At 47.2% G+C, this 27,194-nt stretch overlaps 3 protein-coding genes and 1 long non-coding RNA gene across 6 annotated transcripts in view; 1 reads left to right on the top strand and 3 right to left on the bottom strand.

The window, feature by feature from the left end:
- Window positions 1–1,038, bottom strand: part of abca1b (ATP-binding cassette, sub-family A (ABC1), member 1B) — a 29,450-nt gene extending 28,412 nt beyond the window's left edge. The window contains exon 1 of the mRNA XM_068325872.1: window positions 640–1,038. The gene's annotated coding sequence lies outside the window, so the exon portion shown is untranslated. The remainder of the gene's footprint in view (window positions 1–639) is intronic.
- A 369-nt stretch (window positions 1,039–1,407) lies between these two features.
- Window positions 1,408–15,257, top strand: slc44a1b (solute carrier family 44 member 1b). Of its 2 annotated transcripts, XM_068325875.1 has the most exons (16): window positions 1,408–2,391; window positions 2,741–2,830; window positions 3,697–3,839; window positions 4,740–4,876; window positions 5,996–6,089; window positions 6,178–6,347; window positions 6,423–6,512; window positions 6,586–6,728; window positions 6,819–7,005; window positions 7,102–7,270; window positions 7,836–7,992; window positions 8,477–8,560; window positions 8,634–8,771; window positions 8,918–9,154; window positions 9,238–9,336; window positions 11,000–15,257. In XM_068325875.1, the coding sequence occupies exons 1-16, from the start codon at window positions 2,368–2,370 to the stop codon at window positions 11,021–11,023; spliced, it is 1,986 nt and encodes a 661-aa protein (XP_068181976.1). In that variant the 5' UTR covers window positions 1,408–2,367; the 3' UTR covers window positions 11,024–15,257. The 2 variants fall into 2 exon arrangements, with proteins under 2 accessions (XP_068181976.1, XP_068181975.1); XM_068325874.1 differs by lacking the exon at window positions 11,000–15,257 and having other exon boundaries at window positions 1,412–2,391; window positions 9,238–10,161.
- On the bottom strand, window positions 4,947–6,538 carry LOC137602823 (uncharacterized). The gene is made up of 3 exons (XR_011037204.1): window positions 6,406–6,538; window positions 5,577–5,700; window positions 4,947–5,065 (listed from the first exon to the last, which is right to left on the bottom strand). It is a non-coding gene; the product is annotated as an uncharacterized lncRNA (long non-coding RNA).
- Window positions 15,258–15,357: 100 nt separating the features above from the next.
- Window positions 15,358–27,021, bottom strand: tbc1d2 (TBC1 domain family, member 2). 2 transcript variants are annotated; one of them, XM_068325841.1, is made up of 17 exons: window positions 26,773–27,021; window positions 24,427–25,930; window positions 24,229–24,337; window positions 22,372–22,492; window positions 22,016–22,122; window positions 21,565–21,815; window positions 21,214–21,483; window positions 21,022–21,132; window positions 20,214–20,324; window positions 19,951–20,123; window positions 19,769–19,880; window positions 19,000–19,200; window positions 18,742–18,929; window positions 18,522–18,642; window positions 18,260–18,445; window positions 17,929–18,050; window positions 15,358–17,368 (listed from the first exon to the last, which is right to left on the bottom strand). In XM_068325841.1, exons 1-17 carry the CDS (start codon window positions 26,991–26,993, stop codon window positions 17,167–17,169), a joined length of 4,110 nt encoding a protein of 1,369 aa, XP_068181942.1. In that variant the 5' UTR covers window positions 26,994–27,021; the 3' UTR covers window positions 15,358–17,166. The 2 variants fall into 2 exon arrangements, with proteins under 2 accessions (XP_068181942.1, XP_068181943.1); XM_068325842.1 differs by lacking the exons at window positions 15,358–17,368; window positions 17,929–18,050 and having other exon boundaries at window positions 18,308–18,445; window positions 18,522–18,611.
- Window positions 27,022–27,194: the final 173 nt, after the last annotated feature.

Genomic DNA, 27,194 nt, shown 5'->3' with positions numbered 1-27,194 from the left:
CGAGTAATTTCCGGTCACATTCTTCAAAATAAAACGAGTATCCTTTGTTTAGTCAGAAACTTTATTGTAGGAGAAACAGATATGGTGATCCTGATTAGAATTTTTTTTTTAAAAACAAGTAAATGAATGAATGAATGAACGAATGAATGAACTAGTATCTGATCAGATCTTGAAGGATGCTTCAAAATAAAATATGATCAAATTAGTGAGATATACTGGATCCTGTGTCAATGTTCAAAATAAAACAGTAGTTATATCATACGGTTCTGGTAATGTATTTCAAAATAAAATACACACTGGACCCTGTCAGATTATTTACATTAAAATAAACAGATATGTTGTTACTGACAAATCCCTCAAAATAAAAGTCAGTAATACTGTTTAGAGAAAGGCATTTCAAAATAAGATGCAGTATACATTTGTCAGACGGTTTTTTCATTACTTGAAGTCGGTGTGAACTTTTATTGTGATCTATGTTAAAGACTAATAAATGTTTTCAGCTACTAAACCAATCCAGATCATCCCAGTCACATGATAGGTAGTTATGCGGTCAACATGATTGACTTATTGGTTTTGATCAGCAGTATTTGTTTCTGACTGAACACAGGTCTGTTTGCTCTCGTATTGAAAGACCCCCACCTGATCGACCTGACCTGGGTTCAGCTTTCAGTGTATTCCAGGGAGGGAGTCAAACATGTATGGAGGAGGAAACACACACTAGTAAATTAGTCCCATTTTAAACTGAAAAAAATTTATCAACATATTTCAATAAACGTTTTTGTTTGTTTTTTGTGTTTAGAGTTTCTTCAGAAATTAATTTTCTACCTACTTTTTTTCTAAACTTCTATTGTTTAATTAGAAACACACACACACACGCGCGCACACACACACACACACACACTCAGCCTGGTACAACAGTAAACAACGAGACAAAAGCTCTCTGTCCACTGAGGCTGGTCAGACCCCCCAGCCCTGCTGTGCTCAGTCCGATTGGAACACCACGACCCTCCAGGATTCTCCAGGTCCTTCAAGACCCTCCAGGATTCTCCATGTCCTTCAAGACCCTCCAGGATTCTCCAGGTCTCTCCAGGAACATGGAGTCTAAGCGTCAGCCATCAGGCTCCCAGCATCTCTTCCAAGTAAAGATAAAGGTGAGCGATGCTGAGGTCACTGGTTTTACTGGTCTAAACGTGATGGAGGCACAGAAGTAAACAGTAATTCAGGACTTCAGTATATTGATTAGATTATTTTATCAAGTTTGATATGATTATCAATTTACAAAGACAATTAGTTACTAATTAAAAATAGAAAACTACACATTAATAGCATTACTTACACATCAATAGATTAATAATATAGAACTATTATCACACACAGGCCTTCTTTATACTTAAATTATATTTCTTCCTAATAATATTTCTGGAATTTATACAAAAAAATTTTTTTTCATTCTTTAGTTCTAATTGTTTATAATAAATAGCAGATAATTGTTTATTATACAGTCAAACCTCGGTTTTCGAACGCTTCTGTTCTCGACCAAATCGAATTTTACGTCTCTGAACTCGCCCAAAAATTCGGCTCTCGACCAAACCGAAAGAAGCCGAGCGTACCTGAACGCGACTCACTCAGGAGCCGAGCGAACTCAAATGCCCAGGATGCTTCCTCCGTAGCGCATTCATGTTCAAAGTTCGATAGGATATCTTTTATTAAAATAAAACCGTGTCTATTTCTACCCCTTTTTATGTATGGTAAACAGTATACAGTGCGGTTTATGGTGTAAAATAGTTTTTTTAAAAAACGGACGAATTAAAATTATTTACATTAATTATAATGGGAAAAATAGTTTTGGATTTCGAACAACTCGCTTTTCAAACAGCCTTCTGGAATGGATTATGTTCGAAAACCGAGGGTTGACTGTAATTATTTATTATTATATTATTATACTTCAGAAGACGACCATTTGTTGTGCAACAGCGCCACCCTGCCGTTAGACTCCATTCAGTGGCCATTTCCGGTATTACAACAGTAAACGCTTTCTTGTTCATCTTCCCAACACTGGCGTGATGTGCGCATGCGCAATGAGATGAATGGCCGCTGCACCTGACGGCCCACCAGGAAGTGTCCTCGGCGTTAATCCCCGCTCGGTTGGGTAACCGGAGGACCGTGGTAGCCGACCGGACCGCTCAGACCGAACACCGGGACCATCTTCGCTCTGGGCCGGGTCTCCGGGATCGAGCCGTTCCGGCTGAGCGCGGTGGGGGGGTCGTCCGACTCGTGGCCCCGCCTGTCGGGCTCCAGACCCCGCTGCTGCTGAGCTGAAGCTCCGTGAGGCTCCGGGAGGCTCCGGGAACCTTCACCCCGACTGCAATGGGATGCTGCGGCAGCACGGAGGTGAGGCGGCCCGGTCCGGTCCGGCGGGGCCCGGGTGCCCTTCAGCGGGGCCCCGGTGCGGGTTCGTTCCCCCGATCGGTTCCGAGGAGCATCGAGGGCCGATTGGGATTAGAGTCAGTGGCGGTAATCCAATTATCTGCTCACAGGCTCCGGTACCGTTACCGTTACCGGGGCCTCCACCGGCCGGGACCGCTCCGGTGAACACCGAACCGGACCGGGATGTCTGCGTGGTAGACCCGGTCCGGACCGGTAGGCCCGGCTCCGTTCCCGGTGTGACCGTGTGTGTGTGTGTGTGTGTGTGTGTGTGTGTGTGTGTGTGTGTGTGTGTGTGTGTGTGTGTGTGTTCCAGAGGACAAAGAGAGAATGGAGACCGCTGGAGGACCGGAGCTGCACCGACCTGCCCTGGTTCCTGCTCTTCACCGTCTTCTGCGTCGGCATGGTGAGACCCGAGCCGCTCCTGATCACTGATCGATAATCGATAACACGGTGGGATCAGCTGTTAATGAGTGTTTACATAACACGCCTTTAGAAAGAGCGGAATAACCCTTTAATAACAACCTTTGTTTACCAATAACGACGGGATATGATCACCAACACTGATCGATCTGAAACCGATTATTATTGATTGATTGAATTTCTCAGCATCAATCAGCTGACGTTACATCAGCTGCTTCTGATTTAATGTCCAAAACATCAGTCACATATAATAAAACAAATCAATCAGGATTGATTAATCGATCATTGATTACTCATTATTTTAGTTACATTTCATAAATGACTGATTTAGGAAACAATCGGTTGATCAATAGTTAGTAGCAGTTTAATTCATTTTTGTATTGATCAGATGATGGGAGATGTAGATCACGGTGCTTTCAGGTGTGACTGGGACACTTCAGCTTTACAGGTGTGACTGGTGAAATGTCACAGAGAGAGTGATGTCACTATCTTTATGATGACATCAATATTAAATAATCAATAATCAGTTAATAATCTAAATTCTACTTTCAAATATAGATCTTGTGTTACTAATTTTGTTTATGTCTCATTTGGAGTCCTAACGATTTGATTGTTGATCTCCTGATGATGTCACCATGTTAACTAATCATTAATGATGTCATCGTGTTGACTAGTCGTTAATGATGTCATTGACGATGTCATCGTGCTAACCAGTTATTAATGTCATTGTGTTAACTAGTAATTGTTGATGTAATTATGTTAACCAGTCATTGATGATGTCATCGATGATGTCATCGTGTTAACCAGTCGTCTCTGGTGGGCCCACTTTGACCTGTTCTCCGTCTGCAGGGCTCCATCTGCGGCTTCACCATCGCCACCGGCGGCGCCGCTCGCCTCGTCTTCGGCTACGACAGCTACGGAAACACGTGTGGTCAACGCAACGAGCGGCTCGACGGCGTCCACCTCAGTGGGCTGGACCACACCGACAGGAAGTAAGTCTGGGCCAGGCTGGACTGGTTTGGACGGGCCTCCAGTCTCTGGACTCCACTGGGATGAATGGATAACTAGACCGGTTCTCACGAAAGCCCAGTTCAGGGTCAAGTTTAGGTTCAGGTTCAGGGTCAGGGATAGGTTTATGGTTAGGTTCAGGTTTAGGTTTATGTTTAGGTTCACGTTTGGGTTCAGGCTCAGGTTTAAGTTCAGGTTTAGGTTCAGCGTAAGTTCAGGTTTATGGTTAGGTTCAAGTTTAGGTTTAAGTGCAGAATCGGGTTCAGGTTTATGTTTAGGTTCAGGGTCAGGTTTATGTTTAGGTTTAGTTTCATGGTCAGGTTTAGGTTTAGGTTCAGGTTTATGTTTAGGTTCAATGTCAGGTTCACATTTTATAATGGTTGTGTGGGTGATATCATCATCATCAGGGTGGTGACATCATCGTTAGAGCGGTGACATCATCATTATGGTGCAGGCAGCTGGTAAACTGTATATATAAATGTGGACACAGCTCCAATGGGATCACTGCTTTGTTCTGATTGGTCCATTCCTGTTCAGCTGGCTGTGCAGAAAGTAAACAGGAAGTTGGACCTACCACTGGTACTATATGGTTGAACCAATAGTAGTACCGGTACTAGATTCAGTACTACCAGTACCATACCAGTAGTAGAACAAGCAGTAGTAGAACCAATAATATACTAGTAGCAATACCAGTATTATACCAGTAGTGGTACCAGTACTAGTATCAGTATTTGCTCCAGTAGTACTACCAGTGGTAGTACCAGTACTATACCATTGGTGGTGCTAGTGGTAGTAGAACCAGTACTATACCAGTTGACAGTGGGTGTGTCAGCAGACAATGGGTGTGGCCTTCACTGACCTCGGGTGTTTCCGGCGTCCTGCAGGTTCGTCTTCTTCCTGGACCCGTGTAACATCGACCTGGTCCAGAGGAAGATCCGCTCCACGGCTCTGTGCGTCTCCCTGTGTCCCACCGAGGAGCTGAGGACCTACCAGGATCTCAAGAGGTTCGCCATGGTCAACGGTGAGGTCATCACAGGACACGCCCACTCACAGATTGAAGGTCAAATCCTCCAAACAGAATGGAGACCATTGGGTTGATGGGAACTGACAGGATGCGCTCATTTCATGGCTCACCTTATTATTCCCACAATTCAGCAAACCGAACCGGTCGGAGATGTGACAGCAAGGAGGCCACGACAGTTTGGATTGGCTGTGGATAAAAGGGGCGGAGTCAGGAATGATTGTTCTGAAATTGTGATTGTTCTGAAACTACTTTTGACGGATTCTCTTGAACTGGATGGAACAGGGAAGACTGATAATGATGACATTAATGGGATTCTGTAGTTCTAGTGGTCAAAAGGTCATGAGGGTCAAACTACCAGGACTGTTGCGTTCAGAGGAAACTGAGGGATATCTAGTCTAACATTGATCGATATGCAATCGAATCAGGGAAGAGGTGATGATGTCACACGCCGTCATGGCGTAGCGATGCTTCGATGTCTGCAGGCGTAGGAGCTGACACAGCAGCAGCATACAGTACACACACACACACACACACACACACACGCTAACAAAGGCAGCATTAACTGATGTATCGTTGGTGCCAGTTAGCTCCGTTTGTCCTCCATCAACCTCTGTTGAAAACGTGACCTTTGGCCTGATGACATCATCACATCTCCTCTGGCAGCCATGGTTTTTTTTTTTTTTATGAAAAGACTCACTGTAACATAAAAAAACAGGCTGGTGTAGAGCTGTCTGTTAGACCCTGAGTCCTGTCTGTAAGGCTGACTGACTGTTGTTTGACCCTGAGTCCTGTCTGTCAGGCTGACTGTTAGCAGCAGGATCCTGAGAAGACAATGATAAAGAAACGATTCAGCATTAATGATTCAGGAGAGGAAACTCAAAACATGAAGCTACGGCTAATAGCATAAGAAGAGCACGAGACAGAATTAGCTTTAGCATCAAGACTGTAAGCAAAGGGAACAGGTAGCTTAGCTCAGAAGGAACAGTTAGATTGGAATAGTATAAAGATCAAGAACCAAAGGCGTCGTTAGCTTAGCCTTCCTTGACGAAGGAACTTTTGTCTTCACAGCTAATTATGATGTCACTGCGCATCATCACACCCCTTTTTGTGTTCCAGGTTCGGACTTGTGTGCCTACGACTTAGCAGGTCATAAATACCCCGGTCTACCTGAGAGGTTCACCAAATGCCCCAAACTACCTGTTCCACCCAGGTACGTCAGCAGCACCTCCAATGCCTTCCCAGGGTTGTCCCCTCCGTGACCCCTGACTCCCCAACCTCTTCTGACCTCTGTGCCCCAGTAAACCTTTGCCAGTGTTTAACCGCTGCACCCCATTGGACGTCTCCTGCTACGCGAGGTTCGCTGAGGCTATGGTGACCTTCGTGGGCGACGACGGCGTTGTGCACCGCCTGATCGCCGGCGTCGCCGCCAGTAAAGAGATCATCATCGGACTGTGTTTTCTGGCTCTGGGTGAGAACCAATCATCATTCAGATAACACCGTACCCGTGTCGGCCTGCGACCTCTTACCTCAATCTGTCTTCCAGTCCTGTCCATGATCCTGATGGTGATCATTCGGTACATCTCGGCCGTCCTCGTCTGGATCCTCACCGCTCTGGTCGTCCTGGGATCTCTTGGTGAGGTCACTTCCTGTTAACTCCCGTAGCCAATCAGCTGATTTATAATGCGTCGGTGTTGTCTTGCCTCCAGCGGGGACCAGCGTCCTTTGGTGGCTCTACATCGACCACCGTCTCTATGGAAACGACACCACCACTAAAGACACCAAGGAGGAGGGCAGCAGGGACAGTGGACAGGCGCTGCTCGTCTACGCCGCCGCCTCCACCATCTTCACTGTATGGGACAGAATGATCCTTTAACATCTTCCATCCTGCTTCTGATTGGTCGGTGAGAACCACCTGACTGTGACTCGTCGTCTGTTTCAGGTCATCGTGCTTCTGTTGATGCTGTTCATGAGGAAGCGAGTCGCGCTGACCATCGCCTTGTTCCATGTCGCCGGCAAGGTCTTCTTCCACCTCCCCCTCCTCACTCTGCAACCCTTCGTCACCTTCCTCACCCTCCTCATCTTCTGGATCTACTGGATCCTGGTTCTGCTATTCCTGGGAACCACTGGTCAGTTCAGCTCTTCAGACGTCAGCGGACTGGTTTATACCAGTCCAGATGGGGTTCAGTTGGGTATGGGCCATAACTTGATGTTTGTGCTTGCAGGGAACCCAGTCCAGAATGAGGAGACAGGTCTGATAGAGTTCAGACTGACCGGACCTCTACAGTACCTGACCTGGTACCACGCCGTCGGTCTGGTCTGGATCACGGAGTTCGTCTTGGCCTGTCAGCAGATGACGGTGGCCGGAGCTGTGGTCACGTACTACTTCACCAGGTGAGTCCTGGCCTGCACAGAAGACCCAGAACACCACAGACCGAATCTTAATCAAGGGTACTGGGTGTCCCTACATCTACAGTAGGGGTACAGGATATCCAGGAGTTCTGGGTACCTGGTAACCCTACTATTGATGTAGGGGCACTGGGTACCCATAACTCCTGAGATTCTGGTGCCCCTACATCTACAGTAGGAGTACAGGGCACCCAGAACTCCTGGGTATCTGATACCCCTACTGTACGTCTAAAGTAGGGGTGCCAGGTACCCAGAACTCCTGGATCCGGTACCCCTACATTTATAGGGGGCTACCAGGTACCCAGAACTCCTGGGATTCTGGTACCCCTACATCTACAGTAGGTGTACATCTACAGTAGGGGTACCAGGTATACAGGAGTTCTGGGTACCTGGTAGCCCTACTGTAGATGTAGTGGTACCGGGTTACAAGAGCTCCTGGGCTCCCAAATCCACCAAACACATGAAGACTACTTCCACAAACTGCCCCAATGATCATGTTGGGTTAAGCTGTGGTCTTGCATTCCAGACCAGTAACGTCTCTGTGTTTCAGGGACAAGAACCGACTGCCAGTGACCCCCATCCTGTCTTCAGTCCTGAGGTTGGTCCGTTACCACCTGGGCACCGTCGCTAAAGGGTCCTTCATCATTACACTGGTCAAGATCCCGAGACTCATCCTCATGTACATCCACAACCAGCTCAAAGGAAAGGTACAAATAAACATTACAACTCCGCATCTACAGGACAAGGATCCTTTAGCACCCAAGTTTCTACCCTAAACATTGTCTTCAGAACAGAGTTTTAAGGGTTTAGAGGTGTTTGAGTCCACAGGAACTGGTCCATCACTGGAAGAATCCACCTTGTTAAGTTTCCAACCAACCACAACAGGACTGTTTGTAGTTAGGGCTTGGTTTTAGGAACTTCCTTCAGAGATGGTTCCATCCTGGACTAGGGGAACCCTGAGGGTTCAGGTGTTCTCTCATTGGTTGAGCACAACCAAATAAACATCCTCTATTAAAAACAAATACCGATTGTTTGGTGTTGCCGTAGAAACCACTGGCCAAGGCTTTTAGACCCTTTGGGAGATCCCAGAACAGAACTTGATCTAATTTCTTTAGATACTACTGTTGTTCTTATTGATGTCACTGATCACCTGATGATGTCATTGATCACCTGATGATGTCATCATCTCAGGAGAACGCTTGCGCTCGTTGTCTGCTCAAAGCTTGTATCTGCTGCCTGTGGTGTTTGGAGAAGTGCCTCAACTATCTCAATCAGGTAATCACACCTACCGCCTGACTCGTCTCGTTGACGCGGCAACGGTCTCACCTTCGCTCACCTTATTTCCCAGAATGCATATGCAGCCACAGCCATCAACAGCACCAGTTTCTGCACGTCAGCACGGGATGCCTTCGTGATCCTGGTGGAGAACGCCCTGCGCGTCGCCACAATCAACGCCGTGGGAGACTTTGTGCTCTTCCTGGGGAAGGTGAGGCGTCCCGTCTGGATCCGGCTGGGTTCAAATGACCAGAGGACTGACAGTTACCCTGAAAATACCCCAGGGCTGGGGTTAATAAGACAAATCCAACTCATACCTCCAACCGGGTGAAACTTGCCCTACCTCTGTTTCCTCAGATCCTGATCGTGACGTCAACGGCGTTCGCCGGCGTCCTCCTCCTGAACTACCAGCGGGACTACGCCGAGTGGCTGCTGCCGCTCATCATCGTGTGTCTCTTCTCCTTCCTGGTGGCTCACTGCTTCCTGTCCGTCTTCGAGATCGTGGTGGACGTCCTCTTCCTGTGCTTCGCCATCGACACCAAGTACAACGACGGCACCCCGGGGAAGGAGTTCTTCATGGACAAAGCCCTGATGGTGAGACTGAAGGACATACCTAACGTCTCGTTTTCCTCCCTACGTGACCCCGCCTCTTAACCTGTGGCCCCTCCCCCCTGCAGGAGTTCGTGGAGAGCAGCCGGCGGTTGGAGCGGGCGGCGGAGCGTGGGCGGAGCCGGGTGAAGGAAGTGGTTTCAGAGGGGGTGGAGATGAAGCCCATGGTGAGTGACAGCAGAGGGGGCGAGGCCAGACCAGAGAGCTCGTCGGGCGAGGCGTGGACAGGGCTGGATGTTGGCGGGGGAGAGTGGGCGGAGCTCCAGGAGTTCCAGGTGTACTACCTGCTGGTGGGGGTGCTGGTGGACTGGGCGCTGGCGGAGCAGAGCGGCTTCGTCCTCTGTCTCAGCGAGGACGTGTTCCTCTTCCTGTGCGTCTACCTGCCCACCTCCACCCTCTTCCTGTTTGTTAGCCTGCTGCATTCGCCAAGCCACGCCTCCTCCGGCAGCAAATCCGGCGTCGTTACCGCCACGTGCTAACATGCTAACCACATGTTGTACCTGCTGCATGCTAACAAACGTGCGCTAATGGACACACGCTATCCCCGCTTCATCGTCATCGCCATCACCTTCATCATCCTCCTCATCATCATCATCGTCTTCTTCATCATCATCATCATCATCACCTGAAACTGAACTCTTTATGGACTTTATTTTTCTACTTTTATACGTTTTTAAATGTTTTTTATTTCCTTTGCTGCTGTCTGTGCTTTTCTGTTGGGCCTTATTTTTTTATTCAGAGCTTATAAATGTATTATTATTTATTTTATTTATGAGTATTATTCATTGTGTTTATTTATCACTGATTTCTCACCGCGGTGCTTTCAGGACTCAGCAGATATCAAACTTCCTGTTCTCCTGATTTTTTTACATCAACATGTTTGTTATTAGTTGTGTTGCATTCAGGTGATGTAAATAAATCCGACGTTTGATAAAAATGATTCAAGTGTCTGCTGGGTCCTCACCTGAATCATCTGGAGCTGCTGGAGGCCTTCAGGCGTTCGCTTTAGTTTCCAAAAATATTGGGACGTGTAAAAGGTAAACAGAATAAATGTGAGGATTTTTAGTACAATGAAAATTATATGAAGATATTTCATAGAAAAAAAGCACAACGACAAGATTAAACTAGACCAAATCAGTCACAGACTGCAACATCCCGCGACACCCCTGAATTCAAAATTTTGCCCTGACGTCTGCATAGGTCAAAGATCAAAGCTAGTGCTCTGACCTACTTTCATAGTTGAAATTTGACCTTGATCTAGTTTTTTCATTTTCATCCCCTTTGCTGCCTGAGTAATGTGCTTCTTGTCTCATCTTTTTTGTCTGCAACGGTTGCGAAGATATTTGGTGGACTAACGAACGGATAAACACTGATAATTACAATACATCACCGCTTTGAAGCGGGATGTAATTAAATTTAATTATTTGTCTGTTTTTCTAAGTTTGATGCGAGCAACACATCCCTGCTTTAAAAACATGAGATTCTGTAGTGAAATCTCTGGATTAAAACAGGATAAAATTTAAAAAAGGAAAAGTCTTTGCGCTGTTTTCCCTTAAATGTTCACCAATCTTTAGAAAATTTTGATTTAAATTTATACAAGTTTTTTCAGAATCATGGTTTCATAGAAAGAATATTATATTTCCTCACCGGACCGATGGGGGCAGCGTAGATTCAGGGTTCTGTCTGGTGGTTCTGGTCCAGAGACTCCAGTGGATAAAGGTGATTGGTGGAGAAGCTCCGGCTCTGCTGATTGGTCTGTCTGGTGTTCTACCCACAATCCTTCACTCTTCCTTCGTCCTGTGTGTTTTTAACGGCTGGTTTCTGTTTCAGGCTCCTGGGACGAGTCCGGCGTGACCAGAATCAGGCTTTGGGACTTCTTAGAAGCCGACAGACATTCCAGATGTTTATTTTTACCAACGTGTGACATGTTTACTGTGGTTCCACTCCAGGGAGAACGATATTTTAATAAGAACCTAACAATGTAATGAAGCACTTTAACGAAGCGCTGCAGATTTTAAACTGGCTGATGCATCTTTTCGTAGCGATGTCGTTTTTTTACCGAACTAAAGCGTCCCTGAACTCATCGTCTACGCTCACGCCGCTTCGAGGAGAAACTTTTCTTTCCGCTGTGGAGACACAACCCGGACTCCATCAGGATCGGGATCGGCGCCACGTCTGATTGGTGGATGAGATCTGTGGTGTCAGAGGTCACAGGTCAGCTGGTTTAATGTGTGTGAGAGACTGATGGGAGGCAGATCGATCAATACGACTGATCGATTAGTATCTGTTAGCTCCATTAACCAGACCCCTGGTCAACTCAAGTCTTCACTAGCTAAACCGCTCCAGTTTGAACCAGCGTGTTACTGGGTCAACTGGGACTTGACCTCATGTCCAACATGTCCCCATAGAAACACGTGACGTCACCGGAGCAGGAATCTGATTGGCTGCTGGCTCCTGATGAACAGTGATGTTGCCTTCAGTGCAACGCTAGTTTTAGACCTCGTTTTAACCATGTTTTGTGGGCGGAGCCTGTGCTGATCTGCCAGGGGAGGGTCATGTGACCAAGAGGTGGAGCTGATGAAGCAAATCTGATGATGATCAATAACATCCGATAGCTGATTTAGTCTAAATTTCAGAATGAATGCTAAGCTAACACACTAGCTGTTAGCATGCTAACAAGAGTAAGAAAGATAATCGTTATACCAGGTTAGCCTCAGATTGTTAGCTTTGACATTAGCATGTTTCCATTTTAAGCCCAAATCTTAACTTCTACTTAACCGGAAACTAAGTTAGCATCGCTAACTAAAACTAGCCTTTTCAAAAGACCAATTATGTGGTAGAAAAAATATGAACAATCTTCCATCATGTTGGCGACCATCGGTCACATGACTTACCCTGTAGGTCGTGGCGTTGGGGGCTAAAGGTAGCGGGTCAACGTGTATTAGAATCCGGAGGAGGAGGCAGCTGGGGACATGTGGGCGGAGCTTCTTGTTGAAGTGATGGCTCAGATCAGTCAGTCAGCAATAAAACAAAGTGCATCATGGGACCACATCAACAACAAGTCTTCCTGTTTGCTCAACATGTTTGACGACGTCTCAGACGGGAAGTCGCCAGTCCAGCGCGGAGCAGCTGATTGGTCAACTTGAAAAAAGGAAGTTGTGACCAGATGCTCGGCCAATGAAATGCAGCCGTTCCTGCACCTGTGTTGCATCTATGTTAGCATTTGTGTTAGCATCAGACGCGGTGACATCAAACGTCGGAACAGCGTAGGACAGTCTGCTGACTCTTTTATGCAACCTGATCAAGCTGGAACTTTATTCTGAATATATTCTGTAACCAACGGCAACAGAGGTAGAGATGGAGTCGACTGGAGGCGGAGACACAAGACGGGGGTGTAATGTTTTGATTGCGTGTTATTTGTTAGCAGCAGTTAGCAGCTAACTAAAGGAAAGTAGAAGACAAGCTCACCCGACAACAGGGATGCTAAATCATTAATGTGTTGCTAACACTTGTGCTATAGGCCACACCCCTTTTTGCTTGCAAATGCTAGCTCGCTATTTAGATTCAGACCGGAGCAGCGTTGTGTCATGTGTTGAACTAAACAAAATGAGGGCGTCATGACGACGGGCGTGGTTGCGCCGCTGTTGAGCGTAAAAATCTGTCGGCGGATGTTTATTGTCTGGAATGTTGTGTTTGATTGGAGGCTGCGACTGTTCCCATGATGCTTCACTTCGCTCAGACAGTAGAAACGATCATTTGAACAGATCTGATCCCGACCATCATTCCGACTTTAGCTCGAAGCGTTTAGCATGTGTTGATGCAGGAAGTCACGAGACGCCGGGAGCATGTCAACTAATTGCACTAAAGATGGAGTTGATTCAACGCTGACGTCAGTTTAAAGTCGCTGTAAAGTATTTAGATGAAGTGTTTGTAGCTCAGATATTAACGCACATATTCATGTTCGAACCTCCCTAGAAGAAAAAAAAACTCCAACTGAAACGTTCAAGTTGTCCCAGAAACTTTTAGACGTGTTTAGTATGGGTCATGTGATCGCTGTTGCCGGGCAGATTAACCTGCTGACTGCAGGAGCTGAACAGTTTTATAACATCAGTTAAATTTTACCATAAAAAGTAAAATCGAATCAAATGTAAGAACATATCATCTTGTGTTTACACCTATTGACCACAAGATGGCAGCGTTTCCACATAATCAGTCTACTTTAACTGAAACAGGAAGTTAGCATGTGATGCTACTGTAAACACATCTGAGGGTAATATTTGATTATAAATACTATGTTGTGGTATTTTAGTGCCACTTTCCAGACTTAATCATTTTTTTACACTAGTAGTTAAGTTTCAAGTAGCATATTTCTATCGTACTCCACATTAACAAGTCAGATATTAGCATGTCAATGTTAGCTTAGCCAGTCAAAACAGTTAACCCTGATGGTTGGTTGGTCTAAATACGTAGTCTTTACTAATCTCTACCTAGGAACAAGTTTTAGCTCAGTGAAACAAAGCACAGACGTTAGCAGGTGGCTAAGCTAACCTGAACAGCTCCTGGTCCATACCTACAAATAACATCTTATGGTACAGAAACCAACTGATTGATTGAAATATTTTTTAAAAACCCATTGATGATAAACAAACGTTAATAATACTGTAGTTTATTTTAATAGTCCTGATGACTGTTGTAATGAAACTTTTCAGCTCCTCTGCCACCTGCTGACCAATAATCTGCTTCCTTTATCAAATACAACCAATCAACACGCAGAGGAAAAGCTCCGCCTCCTGAATGGCGGTGGTTCTAAAAGGTGGGCTGTAGGTTAGGGACGCTCCAATCACAACGTTTATACCGATAAGACTTATTTTATATCATCACTCACCAGCTGAATAGGATGACGACATGATTCAAGACACAGCATTAAAACATTATGCTAGCTCTGTTAGCGTGAAGGATGTGGGCCGTAGAACCTTCTAGCAGCACCACTTCCTGTTTGTTTTCAGTCCCCAGAACATGCTAACAATGTAGACATCAATTTGTTGTTCTGTTAACATATCGCCAATAGATATTTCTACAAGACTAGAGTCAAGTAGAAATTAATTCAAAGTTAAAACAAACTTTAAACATCCGTAAAATGTTTGACTTTCTTCTGTCCAGATTACATATATTTATATACATTATATATTAATGTAATAATATATATACAATATATGATATGTACTTTTGCAGCAGATTTTGGACTAAGTGCATTATGCACCAAAATCAAACAGCTAACTGTCCATTTCTGATGCTTCTATGTTTTCATTCAGGTTAGCTAAATGTCTTTTTCTCCGACGTCGTAACGATTCCATAAATGTCTTGTGTTGGACACAATGATGCATAGTCAGTTTAGAGAATAACTATCACATGCATGAAGGGTTTTTGTTTTTTGTTTTTTTAAATCATTAAATCTGACTCTTATGACAAAATCAGTGAAACCAGTACAGTAAAAAAAATACTAGATAAATCAAGAAAACTTTCATGTTCTATTAAATTCACATCACAGACTTTTTTTAAATCCACTGGTTGAGACTGTTGTCGCCTACATTAGCATAAAATAGCGGTAGCTAGCTGTTGTGAGTGAGGAAGCATTTTGTAATTCAGCCAAACAAAAAAAATTAAACAAAATTTTAATTAAAAAATTAACTAAAGAAATTACATCTTGGTCACTTTAAGTTAAAACCTAAATATATTCATGAAATCTCATATGTTAAGCGCTAACACGCTAGCACATCATTAGCACTATCAGTGGAATGTTTGTCTCATCGACTGGAGTGTCTCTACCTGTAGCGTGTTCACGTGTTATTTCGTGATCATAATACACTTTAAATAAGCACGCTAAATCTGGCGTTAGCATTAACAGCTAACACTGTAGAGAAGAGGGCTGACGTCCAACGCGTCCTCTCTGAGCGATGCGACCAATCAGCTGTCAGATTGAAGAGACTGGACGTGAAAATGGGACTTTACGCCGACGCGTGAGATTAACTGGTGTAACACTAGTCGTTAGATTTCCTCTGCAGTGACGTTAAATAACTGGTTCTTTTCTTATGGGTTGACTTTTTATATTTATCATTTCTTATGTATATTTGTTTTTTAAGAAAAATAATAAAATAGAAAATTTCAATCCATGCCTGAATTTTTATTTATTTATTGTTTCACCTTATAGTATAAATATTTTTCACGACTCCTGGTCATTTCCATTAAAGTGGTGGCAACTTTAATGATTTATGTTGTGAATTAACTTAAAATTAATTCACAACATATCTGGTTTAAGATACACCAATAACCAGATTATTTCTATATGTTTGCTGTAAAGAATAATTTCCTCTTTCCTGTTTTTTGCACATGCTAACTTTAAATTTAAATGTGTCACTTTTGATAAACATTTTGGATTAACACTTAGTCTGATGACAAAAATAAATTCAGCACTTTAAATATTTAATATTTCAGAGTACAGGAACATAACCAGACAATATTATAGCAAGACTTTTTTTGTCAGCATAATGTACATCAGCCAAAATTAAAATAGATTAGCTTACGCTAGCATTTGTATGACCTTTTCTTACTTGGCAATTCCCCCAGTTTATGTGTAACTTCAAATTTCATCAGCATCTGAAACTCATGCAAGACAAAACAAGACTCAAGGTCAGACCATTAGCAGGGAGCTAACAATGCTATCTGAGGAAACGGAGGGATTCTTCAAGAAGATAATTTGGCGCAGAGAAAGCTAACACTGTTAAATTGAGCCATCTGTTAAACATGATGCTAATTTATACAACCAGATCAAAAAGAGTGAAATGCAAATGGTATATCATTATGTTTGTTAGCCAGATGTTAGCTCTGAGTAAAACCAAAACATTAGCATGTCACTAATATAGCGGCGAAGCCAAGTGTAGTTTATCTCTGGAGGAAGAAGAGGGGCAGCGGAGGGAAAGGTGCTACGGCTAATGAGCTAACAATGTCCAACCTATACAGTCAACCATAGCTAGCTTAGCTTCAGCATTGGCTTTAACTTCACATTGCAGACTATTTACTTGAAAATACCCTTAAAAAAACAATAAAAAAATAATTCAGCTTTGAATTAAGGTAGTGTTGACCGACAAAGTAAACGTTTGTGTGAACAAACAGCGTGAGGATAATTAATAAAATGTGCTAATTGTTCAGGAGTGTTTGTCAATGAAACGGATCAGGTGTGTCAGCGTCTAAATGGATTTTGGTGCCTGGTGTTCAGTTCCTTTACCTTTGGTCCTCACGAAACTGATGGTGGACTGTTAGCAGACCTGCTAACATTAGCTGCACAGTTAGCAAACATGCTACACATAGAGCTGCTATCGGGGAATTAACTTTTATGCTATCAAACATGGTCTTAATCTTCTAGATTCATTCAGTATTTGACCGGGACATTGCCCCCTTGTGGACCGGAGGACCAACCCTGATTGCCATGAAACTTAATAACTAGTCAAGGATGAGATTTTTAATCAGGTCACAAGTTAAGAGTCCAGTTACAGACACTTGATATAAACAGTGAAAATGGAGTTTAAAGTTTACAGTCCTGAACTAAAAAAATGAGGTTTCATTAGACTTTGTGTCAGTGTTTTTTGTATCATATAAAAGAGGCAAAATCTGTGATAATAAAATCTAAAAACATGACGTGTCTCTGAGTTAGTGTGTTTGAAATGCTTTGGGAATCTTCTCAGGAATTTGTAAAAATAAAACAACCAAGTCCGGTCCATAGAGACCAAAAAGGTGCTGCCTGCATGATCTCTGTGAAGGTAAACAAGGGGCAACATATCCCATAATAAGATGCAGACTGCACACAGATAATCTCTCATAACATTATCACTTACTGTTTCACGGGTTTTTGTTAAAGGATAAACTCTTACAACTTGGTTTGCGTTGTGTTTCTGACTGGTTAGTGTCTTCGATCCGAACCAGCAGTGATGAACCTTCGGCGGTCACAAATCCTCGTCATCCTCGCTGACGGCCACGTCCAGCTCTTTGTCTTTGCGTTCGGTGCTCTCCGTCAAAAAGGCCTTCTGCCGCTCCTCCAGGTCCTGCAGCTCCCCCTGAAGGCGGTCCAGGTGGAACGCTCGCCGGTTCCTCAGCAGGCGTCTGGGGAACGGGTTCATGTCCGTGAAGGCGATGTTGGTCAACTTCCTGCAGAGCCGAACACACGCAGGTTCACACGGAATGTTTGAGTTTTCTTCTCAACAAACGTTCTGCACCTTAAAGGCACCTGTGGTAGCACCCAGAATAGAGGGAGATGCTAACCATCACACAAAAAGTTGGACTACTGGACATGCTAACGGAAGCTAGATGGTACATCTATGAGTCTATACCTGTCATCAGACAAGGTGAGTCTTTACCAGTCGTCAGACCGGGTGAGTCTTTACCTGCCCTCAGACGAGTCTTTACCTGCCCTCAGACGAGTCTTTACCTGGCATCAGACCAGATGAGTCTTTATCTGCCATCAGACCGGGTGAGTCTTTACCTGCTGTCAGACCAGGTGAGTCTTTCCCTGCCCTCAGACCGGGTGAGTCTTTACCTGCCCTCAAGTAAAAACTCACCAGGTGAGTCTTTACCAGCTGTCAGACCGGGTGAGTCTTTACCTGCAGTCAGACTGGGTGAGTCTTTACCTGCCGTCAGACCGGGTGAGTCTTTACCTGCAGGCAGACTGAGTGAGTCTTTACCTGCAGTCAGACCGGGTGAGTCTTTACCTGCCGTCAGAGATGGTCTTGGTGAAGAAGCGGAGGTACTGGTAGATTTCCACACTGTCGTTGATCTTCAGGATGTCGTCCTCTTTGTACTTGAAGACTGCCAGGGCGTACCTGAAGATCACCTGCAATGCAGATCCACAGGAAACCCACCTGTCAGAAGCTCCGAGTGGAACTGACTCACTGATATTATCATCATTCCATGTTTTCTTAAAGAAAATCTATTTTTGTGAGGAACATAAACCACGGTTGGAGCGTCGATCAGGTGCTTTAACCCCCCATCGCCACTAGAGGGCAGCAGTCGTGACATTTTTGACGGTGCATTCGGGCGTACCTTGGTGCCCTCATACAGGAAGGCGTCCCACAGCGGCAGCAGGATGTCGCTGGGTAGACTCTCCACAAACGCCACCAGGAACCAATTAAAGGTGATGAGCGACACGTCGATGCTGTGCTCGTCAAAATGCGACGCCAACCTGGGAAGTTTCTCCACCAGGAAGTCCTTCAGCACCCGCTGGTCGGCCTGGACATACACACATCCATCGGCAGGTGAACGGAAGAACAGGTGAGCGGACGAGCAGGTGGGCGGGGCTCCTCACCTGAGAAGCCACTAGGCTCTTGGTGTAGTAGTCCTCAGGCATGATGACCTCCACCACAGCCACCAAACACCAGAACGCTTCTTCTTCACTCTGGAGGACGAGCAGAGAGATGGCCGCTAACCTGAGACATAGGTGACGTCACAGGTCATGTGACTGCTTTTCCAGCGACAAATCAGATTAGAGAGAGACCGCCCTTTTTGATCTCAGGATGTGTGAGTACCTGTTCAGACCCTGGCAGTAGCCAATCGTAGGATTTTGCCAGGAGAAAGCCAACAGGATGCGGCGTAGCTGCTGGAGGGCGGGGCTAGAGGGTGAGCAGAAGTGCTGATTGGTTGTCAGCGTGCGATGGAGGTCCAGCTCAATCTGTCTGGAGGCCGGGTGAGGAGACGTGCGACTCGTCTCGCACAGCTGGGGGACGCGGCGGCGGAATGAGTCTCAGCAATCGGGTGGAGGAATGTGCGTCATGTGACCTCCTTACCTGCTGGTAGCGCTGTGGGTGGAGCTCTCTGATGGCCTTGGTTCTGGTGCGGACCATCCAGCTCCACACCTGCTGGCGGTACTCCTGAGGAATCCCCCCTCGCAGCAGACTCTTGAGCTCCGGCGAGGGGCAAAGGTTGTCGTCTGAGCGGCCGGCGAGGTACTGAGCCCAGCGACTCAGCAGGGGGCGCTCCATGCTATCCTGCAGGGAAGACCAGGGGGATTTGAACCTGTGACCTCCTGCAGTGTCTCAATCAACACCTGCTAATGATCTATTGATATGAGGACTGTTACTTCAAAACTACCACCCCCCTTCCTTGCCCATGAGACCCATTTATAGTCCCTCTCTGGAAACATGAACAGACCAATCAGAGAAGAGGAGGGAGCTGAACAGCCAATCAGCATATTGTTTGAAAAACTGATCCATGGCACAAAAAAGGTTGGGGACTACTGGTCTAAAGGACTGCAGGTCTAAAGGACTGCAGGTCTAAAGGACTGCAGGTCTAAAGGACTGCAGGTCTAAAGGACTGCAGGTCTAAAGGACTGCAGGTCTAAAGGACTACAGGTCTAAAGGACTGCAGGTCTAAAGGACTGCAGGTCTAAAGGACTGCAGGTCTAAAGGACTACAGGTCTAAAGGACTGCAGGTCTAAAGGACTGCAGGTCTAAAGGACTGCAGGTCTAAAGGACTACAGGTCTAAAGGACTACAGGTCTAAAGGACTACAGATCTACAGGTCTATACATCTAAAGAGCTACAGGTGAAGGTCCCACCTGGTGCAGCAGGTTGTGTGAGCGGATCTCCAGCGCCTGGATCTTGGCGAGCAGCTTCATGTCCTCCACCTCATAGTCGGGGATGATCTTGAAGCCGTACTCGTCCCGGTCACTGAGGACACAACCACTAGGTCAGGTGATGCCCCTACGTTCAGGTGTCTCCGTTGTTCCACCCCCATCACCTGGCCATGTTCAGCTTCACAACGCTCTTCACCTCCCCCTTCAGGGCGTCCTCGATCAGTTTCTGGACAGCCTTCCGTTGGCTCGGATCCAAAGACTTGGTGTCCTGGAGCTGCCGAAGGACCCCCAGGTAACGGCTCTCCACCTGGCAGTTATTGGCCTCCAGGTAGGCACACTGCAACCAATCAGAAGACAGGACAGAGCTGAGTGTACAGGTGGACCGGGACCATTGACCATGGGTCCCAGTGTTCCCAGTTGCCCTCACCTTCACCATCAGGTTCTTCTCCTGCTCAGAGCTGTTCCTCCACAGTTTGGTTAGCTGGTAGATCTCAGAGTTCAGGAACTTGTTCTGGGTCTTGTAAGCTTCAATGTCATCCTGGAGACGAGGCACAATCAACCAATCAGAAACCAGCTGAGACAAAAGCCACATTGAATCATCAGCAAATGATCATGAGGAACTTCTACCTCATTCTGATCAATCACGTAGAGGGTTAAATCCCAGCAGGGCGACTCCGAAGGAATGCAGGACTACTGGTCTAAAGGACAACAGGACTAAAGGACTACAGGTCTAAAGGACTACAGGTCTAAAAGACTACAGGTCTACTGGTCTAAAGGTCGAAAGGTCTTGATGACTCTGAAGGTCCTGAACAAGTTCTAATGAAAGTGGGACGGTTCAGTCCAGAGACTCTGGTGGTGATGAGGATCACCATCTGAACCCAGACGCTTTTAACTGATTCTTAAACGTTGTGGGTCAATCATCCGACTTTATCTTTTACCTTCATGGATAACGTTCACTGCGATTGGACCACCATCAGATCCAGCACACATCAGATTCTGATCTGGATCCAGGTCCAATTGTGGACCTGATCCAGGAAGTTTAAATTTACAAGACTCCCCCCTGTGGTCAGACTGAGGTACTGATTTCACCTGAAGTCAGGCACTAGCAGCTTGTTGGCTACTTTAGATCAACGCTATCAGTGTATTTTGACGGAATGCATTGACTTTTCTGATCTCTCTGATTGATCGGTGGTTTGATCGATTGATAGGCTCAGCTGACAACGGTTGCGGGTCACCTTGAGGTCCTCGATGTCCTGCTGAAGCTGCTTATAGGTCTGAGACGACGACACCGACCGTTGGTGGTCGGACAGAAAGGTGTTCACGTGATCGGACAGCTTGATGATCACCTGACAGAAAACAATGGACTCAGTCACGTCATGGATCGATTTCGACTCGGCCCTCCTCTCCCTCTGGCCCCGCCCCTTCACCTCCTGCTTGGCTCTGTTGGTCTCCGTCAGCGTCCGGACCTCCTCCTGTAGCTCGGTCACTTGAGCGTCCTTCTGACTCAGGCTCCTACTCAGGGCATCTCCTTCCATCTTGGCCTCCTCCAGACGACTTCGCAGGTCCACCGCTTGGCGCTCCCGGTGGCGCAGGAGCTCCAGGCGCTCCTGCTCGCCCGTCTCCGCCAAGAACTCTGCACAGGTTCTCTTCTCCAGTTGAGACGCCTCCAAAGCTTTGTGGAGGATCCAGACCAGCTCCTGGATGGGAGAAGGAGAATTATTTCTAATCCCTCTCAGTTGTGGAAAGGGTTTGATCAACCCGGATCAATAACCGATCACCTTCTGAGCTTTGACTTCCTCCATCAGCATCTGCTTCTCCTGCTGGAGGCGGGACGTCCTGTCTGAGGACGAGGACAGAGTGTCTCTGCGGAGAACCTGCATGCTGCGAGCCTTCAGTTTCCTGCTCCGGCTCTCGAAGAGCGAAGGTGACTCTCTGCCCTCGCTGGGTGACGGCGAAGCTGGTGCTTCGGCCAATGAGAGAGGAGGGGGCGGAGTCGGACAGTCAGCCGGAGTCCGTGGCGACGGAGGGACTAAAACGAGACAAACGAAGTAGAGGTAGAAAACCATGACGTCCAGATTCCCGACGGACCTGTCCAAGTCCAACCAGAACTGGTCCCAAGTCGGAACAGACCCGGTCCTGGGTCCATCCAGAACTGATCTGGGTCCAACCAGAACCGGTCTGGTTCCAACCACATCCAGTCCCAGAACCGGTCTCGGTTCTTGTTGGTACCTGCGGCGCTGCTGCTGTCTGCAGGACTCCATGGCGGTGCCTCGACATGAAACACGCTCTGACTCCATTCCTGAGACGGCCTCTTACGCAGAGAGTGGACCGAGTTCCTGTGGACACACAAAGAACCAGGTCAGTCGCAGGAAGCCCAGTGGCTGATGGGAGATGTAGTTTCCCTGTCTCTCCATCAGAACAGAAGCGTTTGAAATTTAACGGTGACCCTGTGACATCAGAGTGACATCAAAGTTACATCAATTCGACATCACAGGGATATCCCTTTGGCACTGTGATGTCACTGTGATGTCACTGTGGCTGTGACATCACAGTGACATCAGAGCTCCACCCACCCACTCACTCACTGGATCTCGATGAGCGGGTGTTTGATGGACACATTGGTGAGCGGCGATCCTTGTAACGACACGTTGGCCGCCTCCTCCCCCACCAGACCCAGTGGACTCTTCAACATTGGCAGGAAGTTCTCTGTGGAAACAGGAAGTAGAATTCAGCCAAAAAAGAAAGCCAGTCCTATGTCACGACCACCCTTAACAAAACAAACAAACAAACAAATAAATACATAGAGCAGAATCATGTGGATCAGACGTGGCTTCTAGAGGATATAGTGAAAACATGGTTAGAGTGATGACATCATCATTACAGCTGATTGGCTGATCAAAACTCCAGCCTGCTCCTGTGTTCTGATTGGTTGTCCATGTTCAGATATTTTTGGCTCTCATTCCCAACGCCACATGTTCAGGAAACAGATGGAAGCAAACAGGAAATGATCTGAACAGGTCAGTCTGAACAGCCAGACTGGTGATGACGTCCAGCACGAACCCAGAGCCAATCAGAAGCCTGCAAACGCTCGCCAGGCGCTGGACGCGGCGGGACAAACTGTTCCTCACGCTCACGTTGGTTTGGCTCCAGGCGGCTGAAACGAGTCACGACAGGAACAGAATACCTGAGAACCAGGTGAGCTGCTCCGCAGACTGACAAACAGCTGAGTGTGGCCCCGCCCACATCATGTGACTCTGTGACAGACTGAATACCTGCCTGACCGATAATCTGATCTCCAGATCACTGATTGTTATTAATTCGGACATGACAGATTAAGAAGACTCATCAGGCGGTGTTGGCCCCGCCCCGTCCAATAGGCTTCGTCTGGGATGGTATCAACGACAACCCAACAACAGGAAACGCATCACTTCCTGTTTCCTGCTGCCCAGCCCACTCATCAAAGCACATCTGATTAGTTTCCAGATTGGAGGAACGTTCTGATGGGTCCAAACGACGTCCCTCAGGAAGTAGTTTTAGCTCCGCCTTCAGAGAGGCTTCTCAACCTCTCACAAAGCAGACGCACTATGATTGGCTGACAGCATGAGCCAATCAAGCGCTGCCATCCCCTACCATGAGCAAGGGAGACAAACAAAAAGCAACTGGAGCGCTGAAGAATTGTTGTGGTTGACGTCACCATGGCAACCACCAACCAGCTGACGTCACCAAAGCAACCACCAACCAGCTGACATCACCCCCTGGTGGACAGAATGTGAACCTAAACAATGCAGGGGAAGGATTGACCAGATTGGTAGTCGTGTGTTTGACCAGTGGGTCTGGAGCTGGAACCGGTTCAGGTCGGGACCAGTCTGAACCGGTTTGGTTCCGCCGGCTGGAATCTGGATCAGCTGATGTCTGGAAACCTTTTAATCCGCCAGTGACTCATTTCTGCAGCAGCTCGACTGTCCAGGTGGAAACAGACCGGAGTCGTTAGTTGTTGTTGTTTTGTTTGTTATCGGAGTAAACAAGATGTGTTTACACGTCCAAACTGGAGTCACACCGGTTTTGGACATCAAGTAACCCAAAGGTGTGTGGGTACCACACAGGTATGATGATAAGTCCACCCCTTTCTTCTGCTGGACGGCTTTAACAAACAAACAAACAAACAAACAAACAAACAAACAAACAAACTCCTGTAACTGAGCAGTCAAACAGTTTTAAATGAGTGACTTTGACTCATCAACCGAGTCCTTCCCTGTGGATTTTTCAACTTTCCCCGAGAGGAAGAGGAGGAGGAGGAGGAGGGTAATAGAGGACACACCCAATTCCTGGATTAGCCAAGAAGGAAAACAACAACGAAATCCCAGCTGGAGGAATAGGATGGTAACAGGAAGTGACATCACACCACTTGACCTCTAATTGGTGCAGGTCTGCTGGGTTCTCACCTGTGGCGTTCTTATTGGTCGGATCGGGACAGGTGGATGTCTGTCTGTGCTGCCAGCGTTTCACCTGAAGCTGCTGCAGCCAATAGAGCATCAGCTCCTGCGTCACCGCCTGTGTGTGGGTGGGAGGAGCAAAGGTGACCAACCAATAAGAGGTGTTTGACTCCAATGGGTGTTGACAGCCTCTAGGAGACGCCCTACCTTCAGAACGAAGGTGCGCTCGGGCGTCTTGATGTGGAAGGTGCCCCTCTCGGCCTTCAGGGGGTAGGTGAGGGTGGAGCTCCGGAGCTCCACCCGCCCCAGCGGGATCACGTCCTGTGGCGTTCGGTAGTAGAACAGCTGGTTGTTCTTCCCCTCGTAGGTGAACCAGCGCAGCTTCCAGGTCCGGAGGGGGCCCCCCTGCTTCTGGAGGAAGCCACACAGTTTGGGTTCTCCTGAAGGAGAGACCAGAGGGTGGGGCCACACCTGCTCTGACAACCACTCCGTGTTCCGGGGTGGAGCTTGGGACGGCGGCGCCGTGGTGCATGTTTCAGTTGGATGGACTATTGATGGTGCTGCCTGGGGAGGCGCCGGTTGGTCCTCCTGGAGTTGAAGTTGAGGAAGATCTCGGTGGATTTGGAGTCTCTCAGACGGGTTTGAGCTGGGGTTCTCTGTAGGTGGTTCCTGGTTCTTCTGGTCTATGGGGTTCCTCAGGGGTTGGTGCTCCTCAGACCCGACTTGTTCATGATGATCTAGTTCACCTGGACGTCCTGGTTGATCTTTTGTCTCTTGCATTTTGGATGAAGGAGAACGCACCAGTTTTTGTTCGTCTGTCAGGAGAGGATCTGGTTTGAGCTGGTCGGGTTCTGAGGGGTCATCCTTGTTGTTAGTGCATTTGATGAGATCCACCAGGTCCGGTTTGTCTATCTGGGTGTGTCCAGGGTCCTGGGGAGGCACGTTGGGGATCTGGAGAGTCTCTTCATGATACTGATGAGTCTTTAATGAACTCTGGTGGGTCTCTACCGGACTCTGGTGGGTCTCTACTGGACTCCGGTGGATTGTACTCTGGTGGGTCTCTACTGGACTCTGGTGAGTCTCTACTGGACTCTGGTGGGTCTCTACCGGACTCCGGTGGGTCTCTACCGGACTCCGGTGGATTGTACTCTGGTGGGTCTCTACTGGACTCTGGTGAGTCTCTACTGGACTCTGGTGAGTCTCTACCGGACTCTGGTGGGTCTCTACCGGACTCCGGTGGGTCTCTACCGGACTCCGGTGGATTGTACTCTGGTGGGTCTCTACCGGACTCTGGTGAGTCTCTACCGGACTCTGGTGAGTCTCTACTGGACTCTGGTGGGTCTCTACTGGACTCTGGTGGGTCTCTACTGGACTCTGGTGGGTCTCTACTGGACTCTGGTGGGTCTCTACTGGACTCTGGTGGGTCTCTACTGGACTCTGGTGAGTCTCTACTGGACTCTGGTGGGTCTCTACTGGACTCTGGTCGGTCTCTACTCGACTCTGGTGAGTCTCTACTGAAGTCTGGTGGGTCTCTACTGGACTCTGGTTCTGGGAGCACGGTGGACCGCCTAGCTCTGTTCTCTGCCTGCCGTCCTCCTCTGAAGCTGAGATCCAATCACGTTGGTGAACCGACTCCTCATTAGTGAAGGCAGGAAGCGAGTCAGACGAGGCGGCGCGGGGACTTCCTGATGACCCCCTTTTATCCATCCTCCTAAAAAAGACAAGGAGGACGAAGAGCAGAGACTTGATGATAGCTCAGGTTTAGACCAGTCCTACCGTCTGATGCTGGAACCTCCAGTTTTCTGACCCACAACCATCAGAACCGCTAGCAATCCTGATCCGGTGCTGGTCCTGGGATGTCCTCGGACAACATTTAGAACATAAAAACCCTCCTAAATACACATATTCTCCCTTTGATTTGGACATTTTTCTCTTTTAAAACAACGTTTACTTTGATTTGACTGTCACGAGTCAAACCTGGCTGGAGGGGACGTTTGATTTATGTCTCTGACAAACAAAAGGAACCCAAGTCGGAGTTGCATTCAGCTCAAGTCTGACCCATAAAGGTGACGAGAGATCAGATCAAATCTCAAAGTTCTTCTTCTACTCCCAGAGGGAAACGTTCAGGAAATGTCTCCACGGTAACGAGGCGTAACAACTGAAACTGACCCCGCCCATCTGAGGTCCCTCAGTCACCAAACCCTGATCCTCAGCTGATACTGGATCAGACCCTAATCTCAAACTTAACTGTCACTGAAATTAAAGTTTGCTGGGATACAACCAGGTAGGACACCTGCAGACACAACTGAGGGATTAGAACCCAACCACACCTGTCTGTCAATGAAAACAACTTTTAGTCCACCGTCAAAACTAGAAGACATCAAAACAGAACAGACTCAACCTCCACTGGTTATTGGTTCAAAGCCCCACAGGTGATCATGTGGTCCAAACCACAACCAGGTGAGTCTGTGGAGCACGACCACGTGATCTTATTATGTCACAGACAGGATTACACACATTCCCACACCTACGCGCGCTCACAACAGTGTTTACCTGAGGGGGCGTGGCCTGGACGCACCTCGGTGGCTCCGGGTCTGGTTTGATTGGCAGCTCCAGACAAAGTGAACCAAACTGTTTCCCGGCGGCTCGTCTCTTCTTCTTCTAGTTGTCTTCCTCCATCTTCCTCCTCTTCTCCTTTTATTCCTCCTCTTCTTCCTGTTCTTCTCCTCCTCTGCGTCCTGCGTGGGGCTTGTCTCGTCGTTCCTGTTCCTCATCCGTTCCTCCCGGCGGGAGCACTCCTCCTTTCTTCGTCAAGACGACGACCTTGATGCACCATTTCCTACTTGTTTCAAAATAAGAGCTGCTTTTCACAATAAAACGATGCGTGAAAAGATGTACGTACTGTAGTTATGACGTCGACATTGACGTCACTGATTTTAACTATTGGATAGATCGATGACGGTCATGCTCAGAAA

This window comes from Antennarius striatus, chromosome 10 (genome assembly GCF_040054535.1).
Source record: "Antennarius striatus isolate MH-2024 chromosome 10, ASM4005453v1, whole genome shotgun sequence".
NCBI classification, from domain to species: Eukaryota; Metazoa; Chordata; class Actinopteri; order Lophiiformes; family Antennariidae; genus Antennarius; species Antennarius striatus.
Note: the sequence above shows the minus strand (reverse complement) of the source record. Positions and strands in the feature narration are given on the sequence as shown.

What these genes read in the sequence shown, in the direction of transcription:
- slc44a1b (XM_068325874.1), top strand. Translation starts at nt 2,368, where the DNA reads ATGGGATGCTGCGGCAGCACGGAG. An exon ending in ACTGTGTTTTCTGGCTCTGG is followed by an intron (nt 6,348 to 6,422) that starts GTGAGAACCAAT and finishes TCTGTCTTCCAG; the next exon opens with TCCTGTCCATGATCCTGATG. An exon ending in TTGTGCTCTTCCTGGGGAAG is followed by an intron (nt 8,772 to 8,917) that starts GTGAGGCGTCCC and finishes CTGTTTCCTCAG; the next exon opens with ATCCTGATCGTGACGTCAAC.
- tbc1d2 (XM_068325841.1), bottom strand. Translation starts at nt 26,993, where the DNA reads ATGAGGAACAGGAACGACGAGACAAGCCCCACGCAGGACGCAGAGGAG. An exon ending in AGGAAGTCAAAGCTCAGAAG is followed by an intron (nt 21,484 to 21,564) that starts GTGATCGGTTAT and finishes TCTCCCATCCAG; the next exon opens with GAGCTGGTCTGGATCCTCCA. An exon ending in GTGAAGCTGAACATGGCCAG is followed by an intron (nt 19,881 to 19,950) that starts GTGATGGGGGTG and finishes TTGTGTCCTCAG; the next exon opens with TGACCGGGACGAGTACGGCT.